The sequence below is a fragment of the Colius striatus genome, chromosome 4 (assembly GCF_028858725.1).
Source record: "Colius striatus isolate bColStr4 chromosome 4, bColStr4.1.hap1, whole genome shotgun sequence".
Lineage (NCBI taxonomy): Eukaryota > Metazoa > Chordata > Aves > Coliiformes > Coliidae > Colius > Colius striatus.
In genome coordinates, this window is record NC_084762.1 from 55,326,412 (window position 1) to 55,349,780 (window position 23,369).

At 37.9% G+C, this 23,369-nt stretch overlaps 1 protein-coding gene across 3 annotated transcripts in view; it reads right to left on the bottom strand.

Annotated features, from left to right (window-relative positions):
* Positions 1-12,509: 12,509 nt before the first annotated feature.
* Positions 12,510-23,369, bottom strand: part of PCMTD1 (protein-L-isoaspartate (D-aspartate) O-methyltransferase domain containing 1) — a 41,790-nt gene continuing 30,930 nt past the window's right edge. For all 3 annotated transcript variants that reach the window (XM_061996066.1, XM_061996067.1, XM_061996065.1), the window contains 3 exons: positions 19,207-19,378; positions 17,539-17,662; positions 12,510-15,090 (listed from right to left, as the gene is read on the bottom strand). In XM_061996066.1, the coding sequence (XP_061852050.1) occupies positions 14,720-15,090; positions 17,539-17,662; positions 19,207-19,260 (549 nt within the window). In that variant the 5' untranslated portion in view covers positions 19,261-19,378 and the 3' untranslated portion in view covers positions 12,510-14,719. The remainder of the gene's footprint in view (positions 15,091-17,538; positions 17,663-19,206; positions 19,379-23,369) is intronic.

The window sequence follows — 23,369 nt, forward strand, 5'->3', positions numbered from 1 at the left end:
CAGTTCACAAGGAGGTGGCAGGCTCAAAAACTCAATCACTTATAAGTACATACTCTGAAATAATAGTAATTTGATAATCTCATGCTGCTTTAATCATTATCCAGTGTTCCTTTTTCATATTACACTCCCACCAAACAAGTATTTTCAAGCATCCTGATGTACAAACATAAGCAGAGCAAAAATTACATGTGTGAATTGTAACCAAATGACAGTAGAAATACTGAAGCTGAAAAACATCTGTCATTACTGGCTGTGCAGTGAAGTGTCTTCTAAAAACTGCAGTGTGGGAGGCTTATCTCATGAGCAGAGAAAAAGGTATCATGGCTTTGCAGCAAGGAAAACCAACAAAGTCCAAATCTTCAAATGCACATCAACCTCCTCCACTGGCAATTGCACTGTGTGGTCTCAAACCTGCCAAACAATATTCTACATCTACCACGTGTATGAAGACATTTCCTACTATTTATGTTATTACACAATCCAGAAGCTTTTTTACTCAGCCAGGTCACCTGAGCACCATGTGTTGCAGCCATGTGGTGCAGGAAATAAGCACTTCTTTTTTTAAGCAGACAATTTTCTATTCTGCTGCTGTTGCCTTTTGTTTTGCTCAGAGGCCCTGGCAGCATCAGGCACTTTGGAAATGCTGCACTTTCACCTTCAATATTTCCAGAAATTCAAAGATTTTGAGGTTCTGCTCATGCACTGGAACAGTTTCTCTCTTCCCACTGCCCCCAAACCCATCTCTCCTTGCCATTCAAACTATTCCAGCCCAGGTGATCACTTGTGGTCTGACCTTTCCACAGCACTCTCCTGAAACCTCACAGAGCAAGACCATTACCCTGTGGCCTGGGGTAATGTGTGACAAAGGTGCCTGCGTGCCAGCAGGTTCAGAGACTTCTCAAAGGGAAAGATGAGACAGATTTTCTCCTCACCTGAAAAGGAATTAAAGTCAGGCTGAACAACTCAGCTGTGCACATGCCTACAGGAAAAGAACATTAATATTGCTGATGCCAAACTGTCTTGCAAGAGGAGAGCTGTCAAACACAGATCACTTTCAAAATTCCTTGGAGATAATATCAGTCTTAGGCAGTGACCAGCATGAAGCAATCCAGATACAAAACCACAGAATATGGTGTAAAAGCTACATCACATTCATAGTATTTTAGAATCATTTTGGTTGGAATAGATTTTTACTATCATCAGGTTCAACCACTAACCTCATACTACCAAGCCTATTACTAAACCATGTCTCTCAGCACCTCATCTACTCAGCTTTTAAATACCTCCAGAGACGGTGACTCCCAACACCTCACTGGGCAACACATTTCACTGTCTAACAACCCTCTCCATTAAAAATTTCTTCCTAATATCCAACCTAAACCTCAACCGATGCAACTTGAGGCTATTTCCTCTTGTCCTATCACTCATTACTTGGGAGAAGAAATCAACCCCCAGCTCATTACAGCTCGCCTTCAGGCAGTTATAGAGAATGATCGTGTGTTCTCTCATCCTCCTCTTCTCCAGACTAAGTAACTAAACATCTTTAGCTCCCTCAGTCACTCCTCATCAGACTTGTTCTCCAGACCCTTCACCAGCTTTGCTGCCCATCTCTGGACATGCTCCAGCATCTCAATGTACTTCTTGTAGTGAGGGGCTCAGAATTGAACATAATATTCAAGGTGTTGCCTCACCAACACCAAGTACAGGGGAACGATCACTTCCCTGGCCCTGCTGGCCACACTATTTTTGATACAGGTCAGGACTCCATTGGCCTTCTTGTCCACCTGAGCACACTGCTGGTTTGTATTCAGACAGCTGTCATTTCCCTGGACCCTAGGCCAGCAAAGTCCCTCTTTTTTGCTCTTGCTCATTCTTCTATCTTTCACTGCTGTCATTCCTTCTCAGTAAGAAGAAACTAGGAGGACAGCAGCTCACTGCCTTGGTTTGTCCTGAACCAGGATCTAGGTACAGCTGAGTAAGGTCTCATTTAAAGTACTTCCCGTAACAAAGTAGTCCTTCATGTAAAAGTGGTTGCCCAAGGCCTTTAGTAACGCAAAGCAAGTTTTCCCAATTGGTAAACTGAGGCATGGACTAATAACATGTACAGTCACCAACAGATCATGGAAGGAGTCTTCAATTCCTCCCAGATTTATTGCACATCTGTTACTAAGAAAGACTGTTTCCTTAGATCTTCTGGCAGAATTTGAAATTTGTGGCTAGATTCGTTAAACAGCTTTATATAGTATTCCCTAGCTTCTGGACATGCTGCCTACAGATGATATGTGCTCCTACTGCCAGGCAATGTATTAAAGTTTTAAGAAGAAAATTTTGAAGACAGGTTTCTTGTTTTCAGCTTTGCATTTTCATGGAAACAGACTGACATCTTCAGAGGAATTTAATATTCCCTTGGACCATAGTCTATATGCATTTATATTTATTCACAATCCTGTTGAGCTTAATACCAAAGATATTATTTCACAGCATCCTCCTCCCCACCTCCAGCCAGCCCCTTATTTAACTGCAGATTTAAAGGTATGCATGGCACTTTGCATTATGCTTTCACTCTCCCTTTCTCTGTGTCTGTGAGGCTTGGGCCAGGGAACAGATGAACTCAAAAGGCCAGACAAAGTACTCAGCTAAAAGTAAATGCTGAAGAAAAGGTGGGACTGGAATGGGAGTCTGAAGTTTTACAGTTTTAAGACCAGGATATTTTATTGAGTCTTACCATTTATCTTCCTTGAGACAGAAAAGGCAGAACATTCACCTGATAGATGCCTGTGCTGCTTCTTTCTCAGGAAAAAAAAATGTGAATGTCGGCTCTTTTCTTTTCCTCAGTAGTTGAATTCCTACGGGATTTCTACTATTTTCTCTCCTCCCTTGAATGAAATATACCATGCTAGTGGGAGATGGGGTGGTCATGGCAAGCTCTGGCTGGGGAAGGGCTGGCCAGACCATGCAGGGAGCAGGACCTAGTGCCCAGATGGGAACTGAGTGGCTGACGGTGAACTTATCACACTCCTTTTTCAGGGGCAGCGACAACCCTTTTTTTTTCTTCCTTTTTTTTTTTTGCCCCCCTAATCTCTGTGTCTGCTACCTTTTACCTGTTTGCAGTCAGAAGTCTCTCCACTTTAGTGTCTCTGACTCTGCCCTGTTCCCACCACTTTTTCCTCCACTCCCTTTCCATCTTCATGTCCCTTCTCCCTAGAGAACTGCATTTTGAGATGTCTCTGCCAAACCCTTGTATCTCCAGTGCTCTTTCTCCTCTTTTCAGATAGAAAACCTCCCTGGCTTTTTCTGTATTGTTTGTTCCTTATGAGAGTGCTTAAAATAAAATATTTAAACACACATTGGATTGCAGGTTGAAATTTAAGTTGAAATTTTAGTTGAAGACAGTCAGAAAAAAAGGCATTTCCTTTCATGTTCCACACAGAGTAACCTACAGCTCAAAAGTCTATACATTCATAAGACAAAAAGGATTTTCAAACACTGATCTAGCACAAGACTGCACAGATCATATCACATACATGCAGTGGGCTATTGTTTAGTTAGGCTTTTTTTTCCTTTGAGGCCTTATATACATTTTAGATCGGACCCTGAAAACAAAAGATTTGGAGAAATTAAATTTGCAGAATGGAGAGGTTTCAATGTTAACAAGACCAAACCACTCAAGATATAAGGACTTGTGTCAGTGAAATATCAAAAGGATATGAATAAACTTTCTTGATATGATATGAGTTATTTGGACAAATCTGAGAGAATTATTTGGTATTCCTTTTAGCCAGACTAGGTCAGAAATCAAGCAAAGCTGTGCCATAGCAGCCCAAGCACCACCTATCAGAGCCAACAGGTCCTGAGGGAGCTTTGGAAGCCTACAAAACATCAGGAGCTTCCCATGCAGGTTACAGAAATCCATAGCTTGCTCTTCCAAGCTGCAACACTAGCAATGCCATTTCACATCTTCTCTTTAATTCCCATCACTCTCCTACTAGTAGAATCCCAGAGCGAAACCAGGTCCATCCTCTGTGCCTGTAATCAGAGTTCTATACATCTCAACCTTTCAACTTTCTGCTTTCCTGTCACCTTTCTGCTTCATTTGCTCATCTTAGACCCTAGCAAAACCTTCACACTACTATGAAGGCTCCAATTCACATGCCTCAAAACAGAAAAGGCCTTGCTTTAAATTTGAACAAATACTTTCAAGAAAAAGTACAATCTAAAAACTTATGACACGTGAAAATGGTTACATGCTACTTGCATACCATATTCCTTTCCCACACACTTCATTTCTTCTTTGTCTTATACTATAAACTCTTCAGAAACAGGAATGTTTTTGAACAGTAAAATCCAGTATTTATTGGAGGGAATAGCAGAACTTGAAACAAGTTCACTTGAATGGATTCAGGATTTAATCTTTATCAAAATACATTAGAGATATACTTGCAACTGCTAGCACACTGATGTAACAGGTAAAACAGAAGTCAAAAATTTATACTCTGTTTAAAGAGGTAAAGTTTCTGGAATATTTCTAGTATGTCAGAAAATAATACAGTGAGGAACTTATTCATCTATTTTAGTTAATTGTTTTATTGTCTGCTCCTAGCCATATCCACAAGCACTAATTAGGAAATTGCTTTGACACAGAGCTTTAAAAATTGTCAAAGCAGCATAGTTGGCATTTTTTCAGTCTTGTTTGTGGCCAAACACTTTAAATAGCCTTTTCAACCTCTTTTTTTTTTTTTAAATATTGATTCTGAAATCTCCAAGCAATTTAGCAGCAAAGCTAGACTGAATCATTAAAGACAACTGACATACAGAAGCTACCAACTCTGGAGGGGAAAAAAAAAAAAAAGAAGAAAAATTTAAACCTAACATAAACTACATGCAAGCAAATAAACAGTTTGGTCTGTGGTGCTAAGACCATGGTGGGGTATGGGCTTTTTTCTCCTAGAAGGGTTAAATACATTGAGACCTACTATCCTGCTACCACACATCTGAGATAATTTGTGGGGAACAGCAAGGGATTCACAACAGGCAGCATGATGACATGGGAACTAATTCAATAAGTCACAAATATTGAAGCCTAAGATGGATGTCATTCACTTCCATAAATTCTTTCAACACTGAGATTACTTACCTTTCACAGTAGAACTTTCATTGAAAACCTTCGTCTTCCTGATTTTGAGAGCACACTTGTATTAGTATCTCTTGCTGCTTGCAACAGCATCACTTTCTCTGATGTCCCAAGGCCTCATTCAGCATGAGCGTTTTGAGCTTCCAGGACAAACTGAGCTGGGGAACATGTGCACTGTTGTCCTTGCTGGGACTTAGGTGACAACTAAACTGAAATAAGTCCCACAGCAGGTGGGTAGACTTGGAGGTAGCAACTGAGCTGAAAAGCTGGGGATTTACTTAGGGCCAGTTGTATGAAGTTCAACAAGGCCGGGTCCTGCACTTGGGCCACAACAACCCCAGGCAACGCTACAAGCTTGAGGCAGAGTGGCTGGGAAGCTGCCTGGTGGAAAAGGACCTGGGGGTGTTGACACCTGGCTGAACATGAGCCAGCAGTGTGCCCAAGTGGCCAAGAAGGCTAATGGCATCGTGGTTTAGATCAGCAACAGTGTGACACGCAGGACCAGGGAAGTGATTGTCCCCCTGTATTCAGCCCTGGTGAAGCTGCACCTTGTTTAGTTATGGGCCTGGCAGTGTCAGGCTAGTGGTTGGAATTCATGTTCTTAAAGGTCTTTTCCATCCAAAACAATTATTTCTACTTTTATTTTAGTTGAACACTTGAACTCTTTTGACAAGTTTTGTCTATGTGATTTGCAAGTATTTTTGATTTTTTTTTTAAATTTGTATTTGCCTGAAAAGGATCTCATAACTCCATTATCCACTAGCATTCAAATCATTTGTGATCACTTCCTAGAGACAACATTCTCTCAGCATCTTATAAGGTCAGTGGCTTGCAATTAGTGACCACTGGAATCCATGGATTAGCTACCAGGTGAAAGATCAGTAGTAGATAAAAAAAGCCAGGTTGCGGTGATAGAACTAAATCTGTCTCACCATAATTGTTACCATTGTTGCAGAGATAAGAACATTAGTGTGGTGATTTTAATAGCAGTAAAACCAGATATTATGTTTACAGGAAAATAGTTACATCAGAATTCATTATTCATCACAAGTTTATATCACATCACTCCCCAAAATGTCAGTTGCCTTACCTACAAAAAAAAAAAAAAAAAAAAAAAAGATACATTTTTCTACTCAAGGGGAAAAGTCTCATTAATTTTTCAACAAAATTTCTTGAAGGGAGATAACATCATGGAGATGCGTCATTATTACAAATACTCAGTTAAAGAAAATCTAAAATCCCAGTTTCTGGAGACAGGAGTCATTCAGTGCGAGCACTTAAGACGATGATCCTGTAAAAGCTTTCTACAACATATTCACACAATTCCTATTTTAGGCAGTGTCTGAGAGAGAAAATATGAGTTGTGGAACAAAGCAATAGAGCTTTTCATAAGGAGATGGCTCCAGTTACCCCTTTCCCACACCTCAGAATGTACAAACTCTGGTCTGAAAGCTGCTTAGCAGCACTTTGTGTACCTTGTGCTATTTGAGCTAACAAGCCTGACAAACTCTGCATCCATGCGAAATCTCACTCTGGCCTTCAAACATTCAGTGTTCCCATCAATCTCTGCTATCACAATAGTTTAGAAATATATATTGTTTTTCAAGCGAAGTTGAGACTGAATCCGAGTAAGACTGTTGCCAGTGCTCCGGCATCATTAGCAAAGCTGAGATCACGCTAGAAACAGTATGACAGATCTGTTTGTCTCATGCCTTAAATACGACACCTGTTTCTTTGGCCACCATTTCGTATTTTCTCTAATGTTCAGAAGTAAATCAGCAACAGCCAGAGATAAAAACTCTCAGGACTGCAAACTGCCAGTTTGCATAATCCAGAGGCTTGGACAGCTAGCTTGGTTGGTGCTGCAAACACTGAACGTAGGACTGGAATTTGTTCATGGCATAGCTAGAGGATTTGGAAAGGACAAAGCACTTGTTGGGGTGCTTGGCAAGTGAGCAGCAAACAGTGCTCTGAAATGCTTCCCTTCATTTCTCTGAGAAAATGTCCCACCAGGGTGAGGCTTTGGCACCATATGCTTCCTAACATTTAATGCCTCTCTTCCAGCCAAAGCCTCTGCAACTCAGTAGATGCGCAGCATCATGAGGCATAGCAGCTGCTGGCTAATGCATTACATAAGTCTGTATGAGTCATGCACATGTAAGGATGATATCATGCACAGCAGTTTTCCGCACAGCCATGCTCTCCTCACCTGCCCAAATGTCCAATCCTCACATGTGGTCTCAAGCAATACTACAAAATCCAGTACACCTCTGGCAGCTACAGACATCTAATACTCAATTACATAGCTAGTCAAGCCTTCACAAACCCTTTTACAGTAGAATATCTTAAATTTCTACAAATGGAAGGCTTTATTCACATCAGCAGCTCTGTAAAGGCCTCAGATTACATTAAAATAATGCCCCTAAAAACCCCAATTATACTATAGCCCTAAACCAGAAATTTCATAATTTTGGAAAAAAATAATAAAAAGACTCAGAAAAAGATTCTACATCTTCCAGATAAAGATCTAAGTAAGCTACTCAAAGAAATATTACTAAAATATCGATGTCGATACCTGTCTTTTCTACCAGCGGTTGGCATGGTCTGTAAAAGTTTCCTGTAAGGCAATGCTGCCCTCTTTTGGGGTAACTGATCACGCACAATGTTTTCCATACTATTCCTCAGCAAGGTTAGAAAATACTTTTTTTAGGGATGTACTACTTTATTTTGTAGAAAAACAACTCATTGGATTTCAGAAAAAAGAAAAACCAAACAAACACCCAAACCAAAAACCCAGAAGCCAAAACAAATCAAGTACTACCGATAACAGGTTTTGTTTTATAAGATTTTGATATAAAAACTATTAGCGGATTATTGAAAGACAATGAATTTGCTAGGTGTGGAGCAAACAGCACATTAGATGTTTGCTCTTACTCATTATAGCACAAACACCCACTATACAGCTTAACAGAGATAAAACTGAAGGTCAGGGCAAAAACTAAAGTCAGAAAGATTAAAAACAGGTATTTAAACTGGTTAAATCACCAAGCAAAGTCTCCTTTCAAGCTAACTCATACAAAGACTACTGATTTTACAGAACTGACAGAAATGAAAGATTTTGAAACAGGAATCAAAACTCGTTCTTTTTTTTTGTGATATAAACTGATCTGTTTCTACTGTTTGTTTACCAGTCACTTCCCTCTATACTAATTTTTCTCTTCTTTACCCCGTTCCTGGCCCAACCCTAAAAAAATAAGGCTTTTTGGTCAACGAGTCAAGTAGAGAGATATGAAAGTTTTTCCACACCCTTGTGTAACCCTGTAATGTGGTACTAACATTACCAACAGCAGGTCATGAACTGTGTACTGAGCTTGCAAGACCTCTGGACTGGCTGCACCCGAGCTTTCATTCATTTGCCAAGAGCTGTTACTCAGCTTAGCTATAACAGCGATCCCTCTAGTTGACCTGGTGGCTAAAGATAAGCCGCTTCACTCGTCTTTATTTTCATGTGGTACAAGCCTGATTTTTATTTGGAAAACAGTAACAAACCATTATTGTTGGTAGAAGAGATATTTATTCTTGCATAGTGCCATAGTGCAAGAAACGTAGCCCTGGCATGAAAGCAGAAACCCTGAGAAGTGGGGACATAGGAGGCAGTGTAGGTGAATATTGGCATGGAATGGCAAGAGATGGGGCGCATGCTTGGCACTCGAGAGCCCACAGCTGTGCACAGCTCTGTAAGAGTTCTTTTTTAAAAATGGAGACCCAAAGTTTAACAAAACTGGTCTTTCAGATAACAAAAATAACATATAGATTAGAAAACCTGGACACAAGTTGGATACAGAACAACGAAGACAGAAGATGTAAAAGCACATTATCCAACCTACATGACTCCCAAGCTGATCTTGCAATAGTAAGAAACCAATGACAAAACATTCCTCCCACAAAGGACTGCAGAGGCACAGAACTGTCTTGCTTTTTCAGCAGTTGGAAGCTGTGGCTTTAACAGTCAGGGGAAATGGAAGGGAGGTTGAACATAACTCCAGGAAAGAACAAAAAGGAATAATTGTGTGTGCTACAATTTTAATTGCAGTGCTGTGATTATTACTGTGATTTTTTTTTTTTCCTGTATATGAGTACTCTAACTGCAGCATTCTTTTCTGGAATATTTAGAACTATACTAACCATGACTTTTAAATTAGACTAAGATATCTCTGTATGTGTCTATATATCCCTCTGTCTAAACGAGTGTGAGTCTAACACCTTCCAAACAAAAAAACTACCTACCCCTCTTTAGGAAGCAGAGTCTACTGAGTCTCCACATCCTGACAAGGAACCAGGTGAATGCTTCTGCAAAAACAACTACTTGTGATGCCTTATATCAGAAAATTGAAAGACTTATCTTGGACACGGAGGTTGTCACATAGATTTGTAAGATCTGCAATTTACCAATACTACAGTCTACACTAAGGCCCTTGAGTTAGTTAGTTTTCTTAATTAAATGGTCCTATTTTCAGGGATGTGACATGAATAGAAACCACTAGGCTTCAACATCAAAGTACACAGAAACCTGATCAACCTGAATATACTGGTGCCAGAACTCAAAAGAATGTCTGAGATAAAAGATTACCACAATGTGTATCAATAAAAAAACTATTTGCCAGCAAGGAACATTTCTCAGTGTGTGGAAACCATCCACATGTAAAGATGTCTGAAGGCACTCCAGTAAGTAGTAGAGCTATAAAGAAATCTTAATGAATTATTTTTCAATGAGAAAATGGCTAGCAAAATAGCAAACAAATCCTCATAAAGAGAAAACACAGCATTTAGCATATATTGACACACTTCTGCCATCTGCTCCCTCTTCTTCCAGCCTACAATCATCACATCTGCTTGTTAATGTATGAAGGAAGACAGAGATGAAACAATTCAGTGCTTTCTGTTGTGCTTTTGCTCCTCTCTGGCACTAAAGTGTTCTGCATAATATTCCTGCAAGGTATTACATGGATTTCTAGTTCACAGTAGAGAGGACGAGCCTCAATATAAACATGTTAAATTCCCTTAGCTCCCCTGACAAATCTCTTTAAAGCACCACAGAATACAAAAGATTACAATCAGACAACTCCAGAAAGAAAATGCTACCACCACGCTGAGAAGCACTGATGATGAGCACTAGATTCTTGGTTCCATACTGACCATAACATAAGCCTGTGGCTATACGAGCTGGCTTTATGTGATCAGATGAATTCAACAAGTTGATGTGTATGCTGTGGAAGTACACATTTATCAAGCTAACATCTAGATTTTATTGAACTTAACAGGTATCAAGAAACATGCAGTTTTAAAGCTTTAGTGTTCCAGTTATGCTCCAATTACCTTCTCAAAATAAGTTTATGCCCCTTGTCCTGTCATTGATCATCACTGAGAAGAGCCTGGCACCATGCTTCTGACACCTGCCCTTTATGTATTTGTAAACATTAATGAGGTCACCTGTCAGTCTTCTCTAAGCTGAAGAGCCGCAGCTCCCTCAGCCTTTCAGCCTCAGGGAGATGCTCCACTCCCTTCAGCACCTTCGTGGCCCTGTGCTGAACTCTCTCTAGCAGCTCCCCATCCTTCTTGAACTGGGGGGCCCAGAGCTGGACACAGTATTCCAGATGAGGTCTCACAAGGCCAGAGTAGAGGTGGAGGAGAACTTCTCTTGCCCTACTGCCCACAGCCCGCCTAATACACCCCAGGACGCCATTGGCCTTCTTGGCCATGAGGGCACACTGCTGGCTCAGGGTCATCCTGCTGTCCACCAAGACCCCCACGTCCCTTTCCCCTACACTACTTTCTAAGAGTTCATTCCCCAGCTTGTACTGGTACATGGAGTTATTCTTCCCCAGATGTAAGACTCTACAGTTGCCCTTGTTGAATGTCATTTAGATTTCTCCCTGCCCAACTACGCTCCAGCCTGTTCAGGTCATGTTGAATGGCAGAGCACAGCCTTCTGCTGTGTCAGACACTCCCTCCAGTTTAGTATCATCAGCAAACTTGCTGACAGTACCCTCTGTTCCCTCATCAAGGTCATTAATGAATAGGTTGAACAGTACCAGTCCCAGCACGAACCCTTGAGAGACTCCACTATATTCAGGCCTACAACTCGACCCTACCCCATTGATTACAACTCTGTTAACTGGTTGAAGGGAAGAAGACAATCTCCCTCACTAGCTGATCATCCAGCCCACACTTTCTCAGTTTTGCAGCAGAGTTCTGTATATATCTCTAAAAAAAAACTCTGTAGCACATACATCTTATCTTTTAAAATTGATTAGTAAATCACACAAACGTAGACACCTTCAGTTTTACTGAAGTTACATGAACAATGGAAGAAGACACTCGAGGAGATATAGGTTAATATTTAATGAGTTAGAGCAGCTTTAATTGGAACACAGCACTTTTCATTACATTCCCTATTTGTTTTCTGACAGGTAAAAGTAGTTTAGAAAAATAAAAGTAGTTTAGAGATAAAGTGATAGGATTTAAAAAAAAACCAGAAAACAGACTAAGTTGCCAGCACCTAAACAAGCAAAAGAGAGTGTGTGCTCAGCTGAACAGAGCTGTCAAGTTCACTTCAATGATAACTTCTTCCCAAGTTTTGGGAAGCACCTATTCAGTTTTTCCTGAACACTACAGGATTAAGAACTCCAAGATTTTCTGAAAAGACAGCATTAATCTCGAGGCCTCCTCCAGATCAAAGATGACAAAAAGCCCTGGAAGTTACACATGATCACAGTCATCCTTACAGTGAAAAAAAAAAATTATAGTAAGGCTAGGCTGACTAGCCTACCCACCTTGTGTTTTCTCTCTAACTGGTAACAAAATAAGGCTGTATCAAGAGGAAATTTCAATAGGAAGCATAATTCACTAGTTGCTCACCATCCTTGCTGTTCTTATGCATTTTGACCTTTTCTTATTCATTTTGACCCAGGTGGTTGCTCTGTTGAAGGTGAAAATCTCATTCATTAGACAGGAAAAAAAGATAATAGCTCAAGTATACCTTCTGGGCTCTCCAGAAGAAAATAACTCTCCATATAAGTACTTCAAAAGTATTGCTGGGCTCAAAATAGTCTTCCTCTGTCATTTCATCTTCCAACCTTTGCAGCAAAATTAAAATTAGCAAGAAGGTGTATTACTCTGTCTCTGGAATTCAAGAATAACCTTTATTAAGAAGTTACTGACCTAAGTATGAACAAACCAGTATCTGATTTTCCAATTAACTGAAGATACCTGCACATAAACACAGAAATTCAAGCAAGAAGCAGCCACCAAAAAACCCATTTTATTGCAACAATGTCCCCGTCATCAACTGAGATGGCAATAATGAAATTTTAAATCATTTTGCATTTCTACCTTTTTATTTATGTAAATATAAATTCAAGAGTGTAAAATAAATCCACATACAAAACACAGAAAAACATTCTTTCAGTGACTCCAAAAAAACCTTAACATACTGAAGAATCATGACAAGTCACCCGCTGTCCATTTTTCCAAGTACACAGGCGTGAAAGAATTCATAAATTTATTCCCCAAAAGCATCCTGTATAAAGTCCTTAAAGTAAGTAATATTTAGTAATCTCATACTCTTGAGCTTATGGATGTAGATTCCAAGAAGAGGAGAGACAAAAATAACATCTCAAACTTCAGATTACTTAAACTCCATCTAAAAGAACCCATTTAAAATAAGATCATGTTCAATTCTTACAGCTGAAGCATCACAATTACTTTATTAGTATAATTATTTTGGAAAACTATTTCTTCCTATTTTTTCCTGCTTTAAAATAAAGTCAGAATATTTATTTCAAACATGTTTGTTTACTTATACTGTAAATATATTGCGGAAATTAACTCCACATGCTGGTACAACAGGCCTTCATGAAATTCCACTTAAACGTAACTATGATGTACCTTAAACAGGGACTACAGCATGAAATGCCCCATGAAGAGTCAGTGTCACGGGATTATATATTACCTTCCTTTTCAGATGCAACAAAATGCTTATGCATTTTCAAGTCAATACTGGACTGTTAGACCACATGAATATTGGCTGGCAATCAATACTTGGACTAGGAACATTTACTGCTTTAAAATGATGTGATTTTTTTGTTTTATTGTTACAGAAAAAAATGATATCAATTTTAGAAAATGTATCATGCAGGACATTTTAAGAGGAATGTTCTTCACTGGGTCCAACAGGCACGTTTCCAATGATTGTGGCTTTTAATGCATATCATGCCCAGTTCTTCATAAACAGTGTTTTCCCTTGTGGTTATGTTACAAGAGAACAAAGAAATCAAGATGGCAAAAGCAAAGTTAAAAATGAGAACCGCAAGTAACTTCACAACTAGAAGAGGAAAAAAAAAAATCATAGAAGGATTTAAATCAGCACTATTGTGGGTCCCCACAGTTGCACTGCTACTCTTAAGTTTCCAAAAGATGCATATGATTTTATAAATATTTTTGTGCTAAGAGCCATGCTTAGAAACAAAATATAGGCTAGCACAAGTCTACCTTTTGGAGATGCAAGTTAAGTAAAATTCACTTACTAAAGTGCATTTGCTGAACAAATTCTAACTTCTACTATTATAGCTATCCTGATAAGCAATACAAACTAAAATTTGTTAAATTCTACCTCTACTAAAAAGCAGTAAATATAGATGACTGAAATCTAAATTACAATCTTGTATTACCAAACATTTCGACTCAATGCTGCGAGCTGTAAAAATAAACAAATTGTACTGTCCTAAACTTCCCACAAATGAGGAAGTGCCTTTAGTTAGAAATACTGAAAGTGTAGAATGAAGTTCAATATAAGCATAGCTGGAGTAAGCATTGCTTTGCTTCCTATTCAATATGGTGGTTTTTTTAAGGCTCTGAGAGAAGCTATTACTTCTCCCAAGATCTTTTGGCAACAGATATAAATGCAGAAGTAGCAGGGTCATCTGACATTTCAGAATTTGTATTTTCCTATTTCATTAAAGCCAGCTCATTCAGTGTCTGTATACATTTATTGCACTTGTGTTGTTGGAATACATCTACACCAACATAGTAATAATGATTGCAACAAAGCCATAGTAAAATAAACTTTTAAAGGGTCTGATTCTGACATTAGAGGATAAGTGTTTGCATGTTTAAAATGTTCTCCTAATAATAATAAATACAGACAAACTGCTCACCAAGTCAGATGCATGTGTTTAACAATTACTGAGCATATATAAAATTTCACTCATCCTTTTATCAATACAAATCTGTTAGGGATCAAAAAAAGACCATGCAAAATATTGATTAGTGCTGCATAATGGAATATATACTTCTATCAGAGTTAAAACAGCATTTTCAAAATTTAAAGAAAAATATATTTTTAAAAAGGGATTCTACTGTTTGATGTGAGTCTTCCTTGTAGCAAAGACAAGATAGAGACAAGTTACGATTTATCTCTGTACTTCAAGTCTTGATGAAAGACCAAGTTTGTCCACCTACTTCTTAATAAATGCTACATTTGCAAGAATAAAGGAACTACCAAGAGGCATTATTTCGACTTAAAACAAGTTACTTCTCTCTGTAATAGGTCAAGTATGCTTTTAAAGATTCAGGTAATGGTAGACTCATAATTTTCTCTCTCAACAGATTTCGAGGAGGCTCTTCTGGCTTCAAGGCCTCACTGTGATCTTTATCCTCCTCCTCTTTGTTATCATCTTCCATTTTTTCATCTTCCTCACTATCCAGAGGCTGAGGAATTAGTTGATTACCAACAAACACGTAAGTGTTAATCCTGCGTCTACGACATCTCCTGCGTTTTCGTTTCGGAGGAGCCTTCTGAGGAATACCCTTGGCTTTCATCTCCTCATTTATGAAGTTTCTAAGGGTGCGTCTGATATATATTCGAGCTAGGTCCTGGAGATTCCTAACAGCACATGGAGCTAAAATGAAAGAAAGGTAAGTTATACTAAGTGTAATCTCCTTCTAGCAAAAAAAAAAAAAAAAACCACAAAACAATAGGCAGCTGCAAGGCAGTAAGACAAATGTTCAAGACTGATGAAAATTTTAGCATGTGACATAATATGAAAGTGAAACAAGGGTAGATAGAGCCAACTTGATGAACCCTGAGGCACAGTCCAAGAAATTAAGCATTTTTTTACTTACGTGCTAGAGAAACAAAAAGCATGAACAGATTATTAAATAAATTGAAGAAACCATACAACACAAACTGTTATCTTTTAGTACCTGGCACTGTTCTAAGATCCTGGTGCTGGGAAACAATTTCTACCCCTATGTCACATTTGTTTAGGCAAGTGGCTTTCTTCTGCCTCTCTCTTCTACTCACTATGCTTTTCCCTATTTTACTGAATCCATCTGAGGGAGGGGCCATGTCAGCTTCACAGCTGACCAACCAGGTAAGTCACTCATATCTTTGCAGTAGAACAAGCACTGAAATTATTGAAGTCCTGAAGAAAAAAAAAAAAAGCAAGTAGCAAAACCCCAAAAGTAACATATTTTGTGGTAACAGCCAGGCAGGTGATGCCTAAGTACTGCTGAGCTGGTAGGTGCCTGCCCTAGATGAGCTACAGCATGCTAATTCTATGGAGAACAAAACAAAACAAAAAAAGCACTCAAACCAAAACTCCAGTCTGTTCCATTTCCTTGCTTTAGCCTCCATTAATCTTATGCTACTTTCTACAGAAAAAAAAAAAGGCAAGAAAGAAGGAAGTTAGTGAAGAACTAATTTTCATAACTTCACTCTGAATATCATATTCAGCTTAAAAAACACACAGTGTATTTCAAACAAAATCCGTGGTTTCATATACTTATTTCAGGTGCATGCTAGTTACTTTTATCTGTGATAGGAAGGATATTTATAACTGACAATACTTATTTATTTAATATAAAATCAATTTGAAATTCCAGAACAAACTAGATCTAACCATTCAAAAGGCACTAAGATCAAGCTAAACAAGTCATGATTGCAGAGCGTATGCTAAGCATAGTAAATGCAAGCACAAGGTATATATAAAATCAAAGTAATGGACTAGCAGACATTCATCTCAGATACAGAACTGTGTAAGAAAGACCATAAAATCTGAAGATCCTTCAAAAGAGGAAGGAACAGTCCATCCTGAAAAAGATGTAAAAGCTCTAAGCTCTCAGCTTTCTTATCCTTTAGATAATAATAAAGATAATATAAGGGAATCATAATATTTTTAGTACTAGTTACGATGGATCATATTCTATTTGTTTTTGAAGACAACAGCAGCTAAAAGGTTTCAAGAAAGTTAAGTCCTCACAGTCACATCCCAGATCATGTCGTAAATGGTAACTACCAAAAATTCGTACCATATGAAGGAGGGCAAGGCCTAAAGCTCCTGCTTTTCTGTTAAGAAACACACAGACACACTCAAAAAACCTGAGCTTTTAGAAAGCTTCTGACTTGCTGTAGTACTTGCTCTATTTTTTAAAAAATAAAAATAGGTGCTTCACAGGTGGAAAATATCATTAGAAAGTGAGACAGTCAGAAAGCTTTTCTATGCAGGTAATAACATCTGTTTGAATACAGACTCAGGAGGACACCTAAGAAAAACTCTAAATGAGCAGCCTTAGTTCCACTAATACTAAGGCATTTAAGCTGAACTGACCAAGAAATACAACTCACTTTGTTTTGATTACTCATCTTCTCAAAGTTGCTTGATATCTAAAAATTACATTTGAGTGTAACAGAACTTAAAATACAGCCAAATTTAACTGAATCAAAAAAGTTTCATCTTTCCTTCTTCATCATCATTAAATAAAAAAGAACTGACTCTGAGGGGTTTAATTTCCCACATGCTACTGAAGCTGGGTATTTTTTCTACTCCTACCTGACTGCTCTGACCAAAAATTCAAACTCTACACACCTTGTCTGCCCCTTTTTAACCCTTTCCCATTATCATGCTATCTTACCTTTATAGTTTCAAAGTACTACTTAAATACCTTTACTAACCTAATTCAAAGCACTGCAGCTAGAAAGCCAATTACAGTGAGTACTAAAAAACAGCTAGGCATGACTGTATTAGTTGCAGACAGACAAAAGCATGCTCAGCTATTAATACTCTACTATACAACAGTTGCAGTTTAGACCAGACAGATGAACCTAAAAGGAAAATAAATTGGAAAAAATACACTGGAAATGCTGTAATTTTAATTCAGGGTTTAGTAGCGCAAAACATGTGCCAGGAGCACAAAAATCCTTTGGTCAGCTACTGTTTTGCTAAACTGTATGTTCCTGCTCTATCACATTATGTCTGTATAGCATAGTCTCCCCACTTTCAGAACACCACCAGCAGCCCCTATAACACACCACCATGTCAAAAGGAATGAGCACAACTGTCACTTACGCAGTCCCACGGTGTCATGTTTGCCATTGTCATTTCTGTTTGGTTGCACTAATGGAGCAAATGAAACAGCAAGGATGTTTTTACTTTCCCATGTGTTCTGTCCTGTTCTCAAGATTTGTGTTAGCTGTATAAAAATAAAATAAATCAGCAGTTACAATTTTGTCATTCTCAGGACTATTCAGACAGGTGTTCAAACATGCTGCTCTTTTTGATTTCTTTCAAAATGAGTTTATAAAGGCTGTTTTAGGAACAGAAAGGATTTTCATATTCCTTTAAGTATTACTTGGTCACTAGAGTACCAATGGGAAGAGAGAGAGATGGAAAATTAAGGCCCAATTTAAGTTTTGCTTTTTCTGATTCTTCCAGATCACAGAATACTTCAGCTTGGAAGCAACCTCTGAAGTCTTACCACCTGCCTGAGTAATATCAACTTCAAAGTAAAATCAGGCAATTCAGAAGCTTTTCTGATGGAAGTAAAAAAGATCTCCCAGGGCTTAGGTAGCCCAACTTGCCTAGACAACCTGCTGTTGCATTCAACCACTTTCATAATGAAAAACTGTTTTCCCTATATGCAAGCAGAATGCCTTCTTGCTGCCACTTCTTTCAGCATTCTTCTTTCAGTTCACTGTGCACCTACAAGAACTGGACTCCTATCTGCTACGTAAATTCTCCAACTCTCTGGAAAGCCAAGTCAGGAATTAAATGTTCCCTGTTTCTCTGTAGACTAGATTAATCCAGATTAGCTGCTCCTTATAGTTAACATGCTCTAGCCCCATAATAATTTGTATGTGAAATAGAAATATTCATAGTTTTATTTTTGCTTTCAAATTCTAATTACTTCTAAGCTGGATTCCAATTGACAATTTCAGAAGACAATATCTTAGTCCAGTAAATACTGTAAAAAAAGAAAGTATTTATGGAACTGAATCATGCAGGCTACATATACACCACTTTAGGTATCTGCTTACTCAAAATACCCATGTGATAATTCTTTCTGGAAGATAAAGCAACGCATGCTTTAGCATTTAGGAGGACCTTAAGTCACAGATGTTCTTACAGTTTTCCTATTAGTAAAACCAGGGAGAATAATACTTACCTTTATAAAGTCTCTTGAGATCTAAGGATGAAAAGTAATAAAGTGCAAAGTCTTATTAAAATAATACACCTGTCTGAAAAACATTTAATCTAACATGGAAAAGTGACACTGAAAACTGCTGGAAATAAGTCAGTTTTCCTTCTTTTTTCTCCTCCCCTTACAATGTCTCATTAATCACAGCTATTTCGTATTTCTCTGAAATAATTCTTTTGGTTCAGAAGGTGGTTTCTTTGTTTTGAAGTACTGACTGAAAACATCTGTAAGGAAGAGAGATTTCAAAGCAGTTCTTGGACTGGCATAATACACAGAAAATACTATGAATGGAGTTCTAATTTCACCGAAGACAGTTTTGCAACAGACTTTGATGCAGGATACTGATGCTTTCCTACAAGTTTTATAGAAGAAAAGTTCAACGCTTCATTAAAAAAAACTAACATCTGCTTAATCACAGTAATACATTGATTCAAGGTATCGCTAGTTGAACATTAACTTAAATATACATTTAAAAGCATTCCTTCAATTACACATTTCTCATATTAAGAGATAAAAAGGGGAAATTTTCAGTAAGTCACCTGATCTTCTATAGGCATTACTAAAATGCCTCCAACTTTCAATAAAATTTTCATGTAGTTTTCATGGTCTTTCTGGACTCCAGCTCCACAGTAAATCCGGTCATACTGATGACTGTCTGAGGCTATCTCCAAGCAATTACCAACCACAAAGGCAGGTTCGCAGAACTCAAATCTGAGGAGAAGAAAGAAAAAATAAACAACACATAGTGGACACATTTCGAATGAGGATTTTTAAGAAACTATAGTCCAGATAAAGACAGAAAATATTTGCCATATCTTCCTTTATGTAATGAAGAAAGAGTAGTATACATACAGTTTAAGACTCTCTATTAAGGCAATTCTACTTTGAAAGTAATCTGATTTTTCCTGCCACATCAGGGACCAATTGTGTATTATGAAAAACAGAAAATGTTTCAAACAATTACCAGTTTTCCTAACTGCAAGCAAATACAACTGTCTACATACACCTTTCAAGCATACAGAGTGACTTTAAAATAGCACATTTATCAATACTGTGCAATATCCATCTGTTGAATAAATATTTCAACAGTTCATTTACCAACAGGCTCTCTTTTTTTTTTTTTCTGAATCAGGCTTTAAAAAGATTCATTTTCCTCAGTTTCCCATTTTTCCACCTTCAGCTCAATCCACTTTTCCCAAAAAAAACCAAACCATACAATTGTAGAATGGTAGAGGTTGGAAGGGACCTTTAGAGATCATCTAGTCCAACCCCCCTGCAGAAGCAGAGTCACCTAGGTCAGGTCGCATAGGAACATATCCAGGCGGGTCTTGAAGACCTCCAAGGAAGGAGCCTTCACAACCCCTCTGGGCAGCCTGTTCCACTGCTCCGTCACCCTCACAGTGAAATAGTTTTTTTCTTATATTTAAGTGGAACTTTTTTTGTTCCAGCTTCATCCCATTACCACTTATCCTGTTGCTAGCTACAAGAAAAAAGGGATGTCCCAACCCTCTGACACCCACCCTTTAGATATTTATAAATGTTATTAAGATCTCCCGTCAGTCTCTTCTCCAAAGTCTGTCATTTTTTGACCACAAAGTAAGAAGAAAATAATCTCAGAATGGTCTCGTTTTCATCACAAATGAAACTTACACAACTGCTTTTAAGTAGACTTGTTTATAGGATTAAGCACTCTTTGCCACTGCATAAAATATTGAAGGAAACATGTACAGAGCTTTACTGCCAAAGCTGTATATTCTCCACTACACCAATATTTTCTGACATTTTTTACATATCTATAGCACATTAGTGCTTCAGCTGTTCACACAGTAAGTGATTAACCTTTTGCAAAAAAACTCCTTCAATGAATAACTTTACATTTTCCCCACTCTAAACTTAAGAGATTGGTTACAAAGTAGCTCACTGGAAAAAGCTAACATTTGGGGTTTGGTTTTTTGGTTTTTTTTTTTTTTTTTTTTAAAGAGTAACACCTAATACCTTGTTGTTGCATGAAACAGTTAATATTGACAGTATAAAAACCTAATAAGATCTCAAACATCCACAAGGAAGAGTTTTTCTAAACTTCAAATACATGTAGATATTTGATGAATTTTACAGCTGTCATTGGATTTTTTTTTTTTAATTTGGATAGCAGTAGCAAACACCAGCAACACCTGACAACATTCAAATCAGTTACAGTGAAACTTGGCAGCTTTCACTGCTTAGAGAAGCTGCCTATAAGGCTTAGCTGACTGTCCTGGCTAAAGCACTGTCATTAACAAATCAGACTGCTATTAAATTGAAGTTTTTTGCTTGAAATATATTTTCTTCTCCAAGACAGGATGTTTGATCTTGAAAATAATGCAGTACTTCTTTCTTTGACTTGTCAGACAGACACCAGAAAATTTTAACTACTGCATGTGCTGTATGTTGCCAACAGTCCATAACATTGTTTCCTCATCCAAATCCAGAGGAAAAACAGAAAGCTATAAACACTAGTAGACTAAAAAGAAAAAAGGGAGAGACTGGGAGCGTGGAAGAACTGCCTTGTTGCACACAACTTGGAAGCCAGCCCAGCCTGAATTTAATTTCAGATTAACACAGAAAGATTAGAAATACATAACACAGGCCTAAATGCTGGGAAGAAAACAAAACCCAAGGCACTGATCATTTTGCTCAAGAAGCAATTTCATAAACACTTGGACTATCATGTATTTTAAAACATCCAGTGAAGGTCAATCAGACAACTCATACTGCAGATTTAATTTCAGGTTGCCTATAGTTTAAGTCAAGCATCATCACAACAATTTCATTTGAAAGTTCATGCAAAGTACCTTTATGGGCTTGAAAAGTACAGGAGAAAGGGGGTAGGTCAAGGAGAGAGAATACATTACTTCTCAAAAATGAAGTTTTTAAATATTGAGACAGTCCCTGTTCATCTTTGGAAAAATGAAGTCACTACACCTGCCTAACCTGGAACTTTTCACAATTTCTGATCTTCTTGGAATGCTTCTCCAAAAGCTGTCAGGCTTATTATCAGATTCTCCTAAACTGCTAGAAGCCACCTTAAAGGTCATGAACCCCCTGGTCACACCCTCCTGAAACATGCAGGAATGCCAAACTCTCCAAGGAATCAAAAATACAAGACAAAACAAAAACCCCCATATTATTCCCCAGAGAGAATCCTCTATCCATAAATTGTGGATGAAAATCTATAGTGGTCTTTATAAATATAGTAAAAACTGAAGAAAAATTCTCATTTAGCTCCACAGCTTGCAACACACTGAAGACAGAGAAGCAACTTCCTACTATACCTATGAGATGGGTTAAGCACTAGAGAACAACTCTTGTCTTTAGGCACTTTAAATTGGCTAGACTGTGGCAAATGGTCTTAGCAGAGTTTTGTGGAGACATGAGGCCTATGACTGAATCAGTCATTTATCGGTCCATTTACTTCAAAAAACACCTTCTTCCACTACATAGTTTCAACTAATTTCAACTCAATTTGTCAACAGCTGGAGTTTCCTGGCTGACTAATTTCCCACAACAAATGTAAACCCTGTACTAACTAGGGTACGTGCAATTCCTGAAGACATCTCTTTAACCCATGTCAGACAAAAATCAAGGGAGTCTACTCAGCTCACCAGGCCATACTGGGTAACACCCAGCTGGCCTGCATTTGGCATGCTAGCTGCCCACTCAAATGAAGACAATGCAGGAATTGCCACATATAGCTTCCTGTTAAACTCAGAAAGCTAAAAGTAGGCAGAAACAAAAATGGGAGGAAAAGGCTATAAACTGTCTCTGGTCACTGCAACATGCTACAAGGCAATCCTCTTCATTCATACTTCCCATAGGACCAGCTGTTTCAAAAATGCCAGAAATAAAAGCATACAAAGTTCATTTTTCAGTAGAGCATTAGGAACTTTTCAAACCTAGTAAACTGTACAAAGATGAACCTCACTCCTCCATACTTCCAAGTAAAATAAACCTCACTAGTAATGCAACGAGACCATCCCTGCCCCTCAAATTTTAATCCGATTTCCATTTTCACAAAAAGATACATACATCTCCCAACAAGAACAAACTGAAATGCCTGTATCAACTCTTTGCATTTACCTAATCCAGCGATTTGTGATGACCCTCCAAAAGAGACTAAAGTATAATTTTGAGAATTTGTTCTAATATCTTGCCCAAATAATTTTCAAAATAAATTAAGTTTGGTTTTACTCAAGCATAAAAGACTCAATTTCATCAGGAAATGATCTAAAAGTTAAATACAAAGATTCTGCAAATACAAGTGAGAGCAATTATATCTACCAATAGTGTAACAAACCTGTTAGTCCTGCAGCTTGAAAGCAGTATCAGCAACATCATTTTACAATAAAACTTGACCTAATCAAAACCTAATTGCCACTATATTCAACAAGTTGATTTTATTCCTAGTATCTTTGAGATATCCAAACAGATCAGACAATTTCCTTCTATGTTAAAAAGAGCTATCTTATCAGATTAATGACATTGTTGCAATTAAATGATTTATTGCTTTGAAACGCAGTACTGACAATCACATAAGCTATTTATCAAGATGAGGTAATATTTCACTTAAATATATTTTAGTTAGTTACTGTTCTCATCTGGAAAAAGAAATGCCAAGTGTTTTTTATCATTTATTTACCTTTGCCATGGCCTTACAGAACATTAT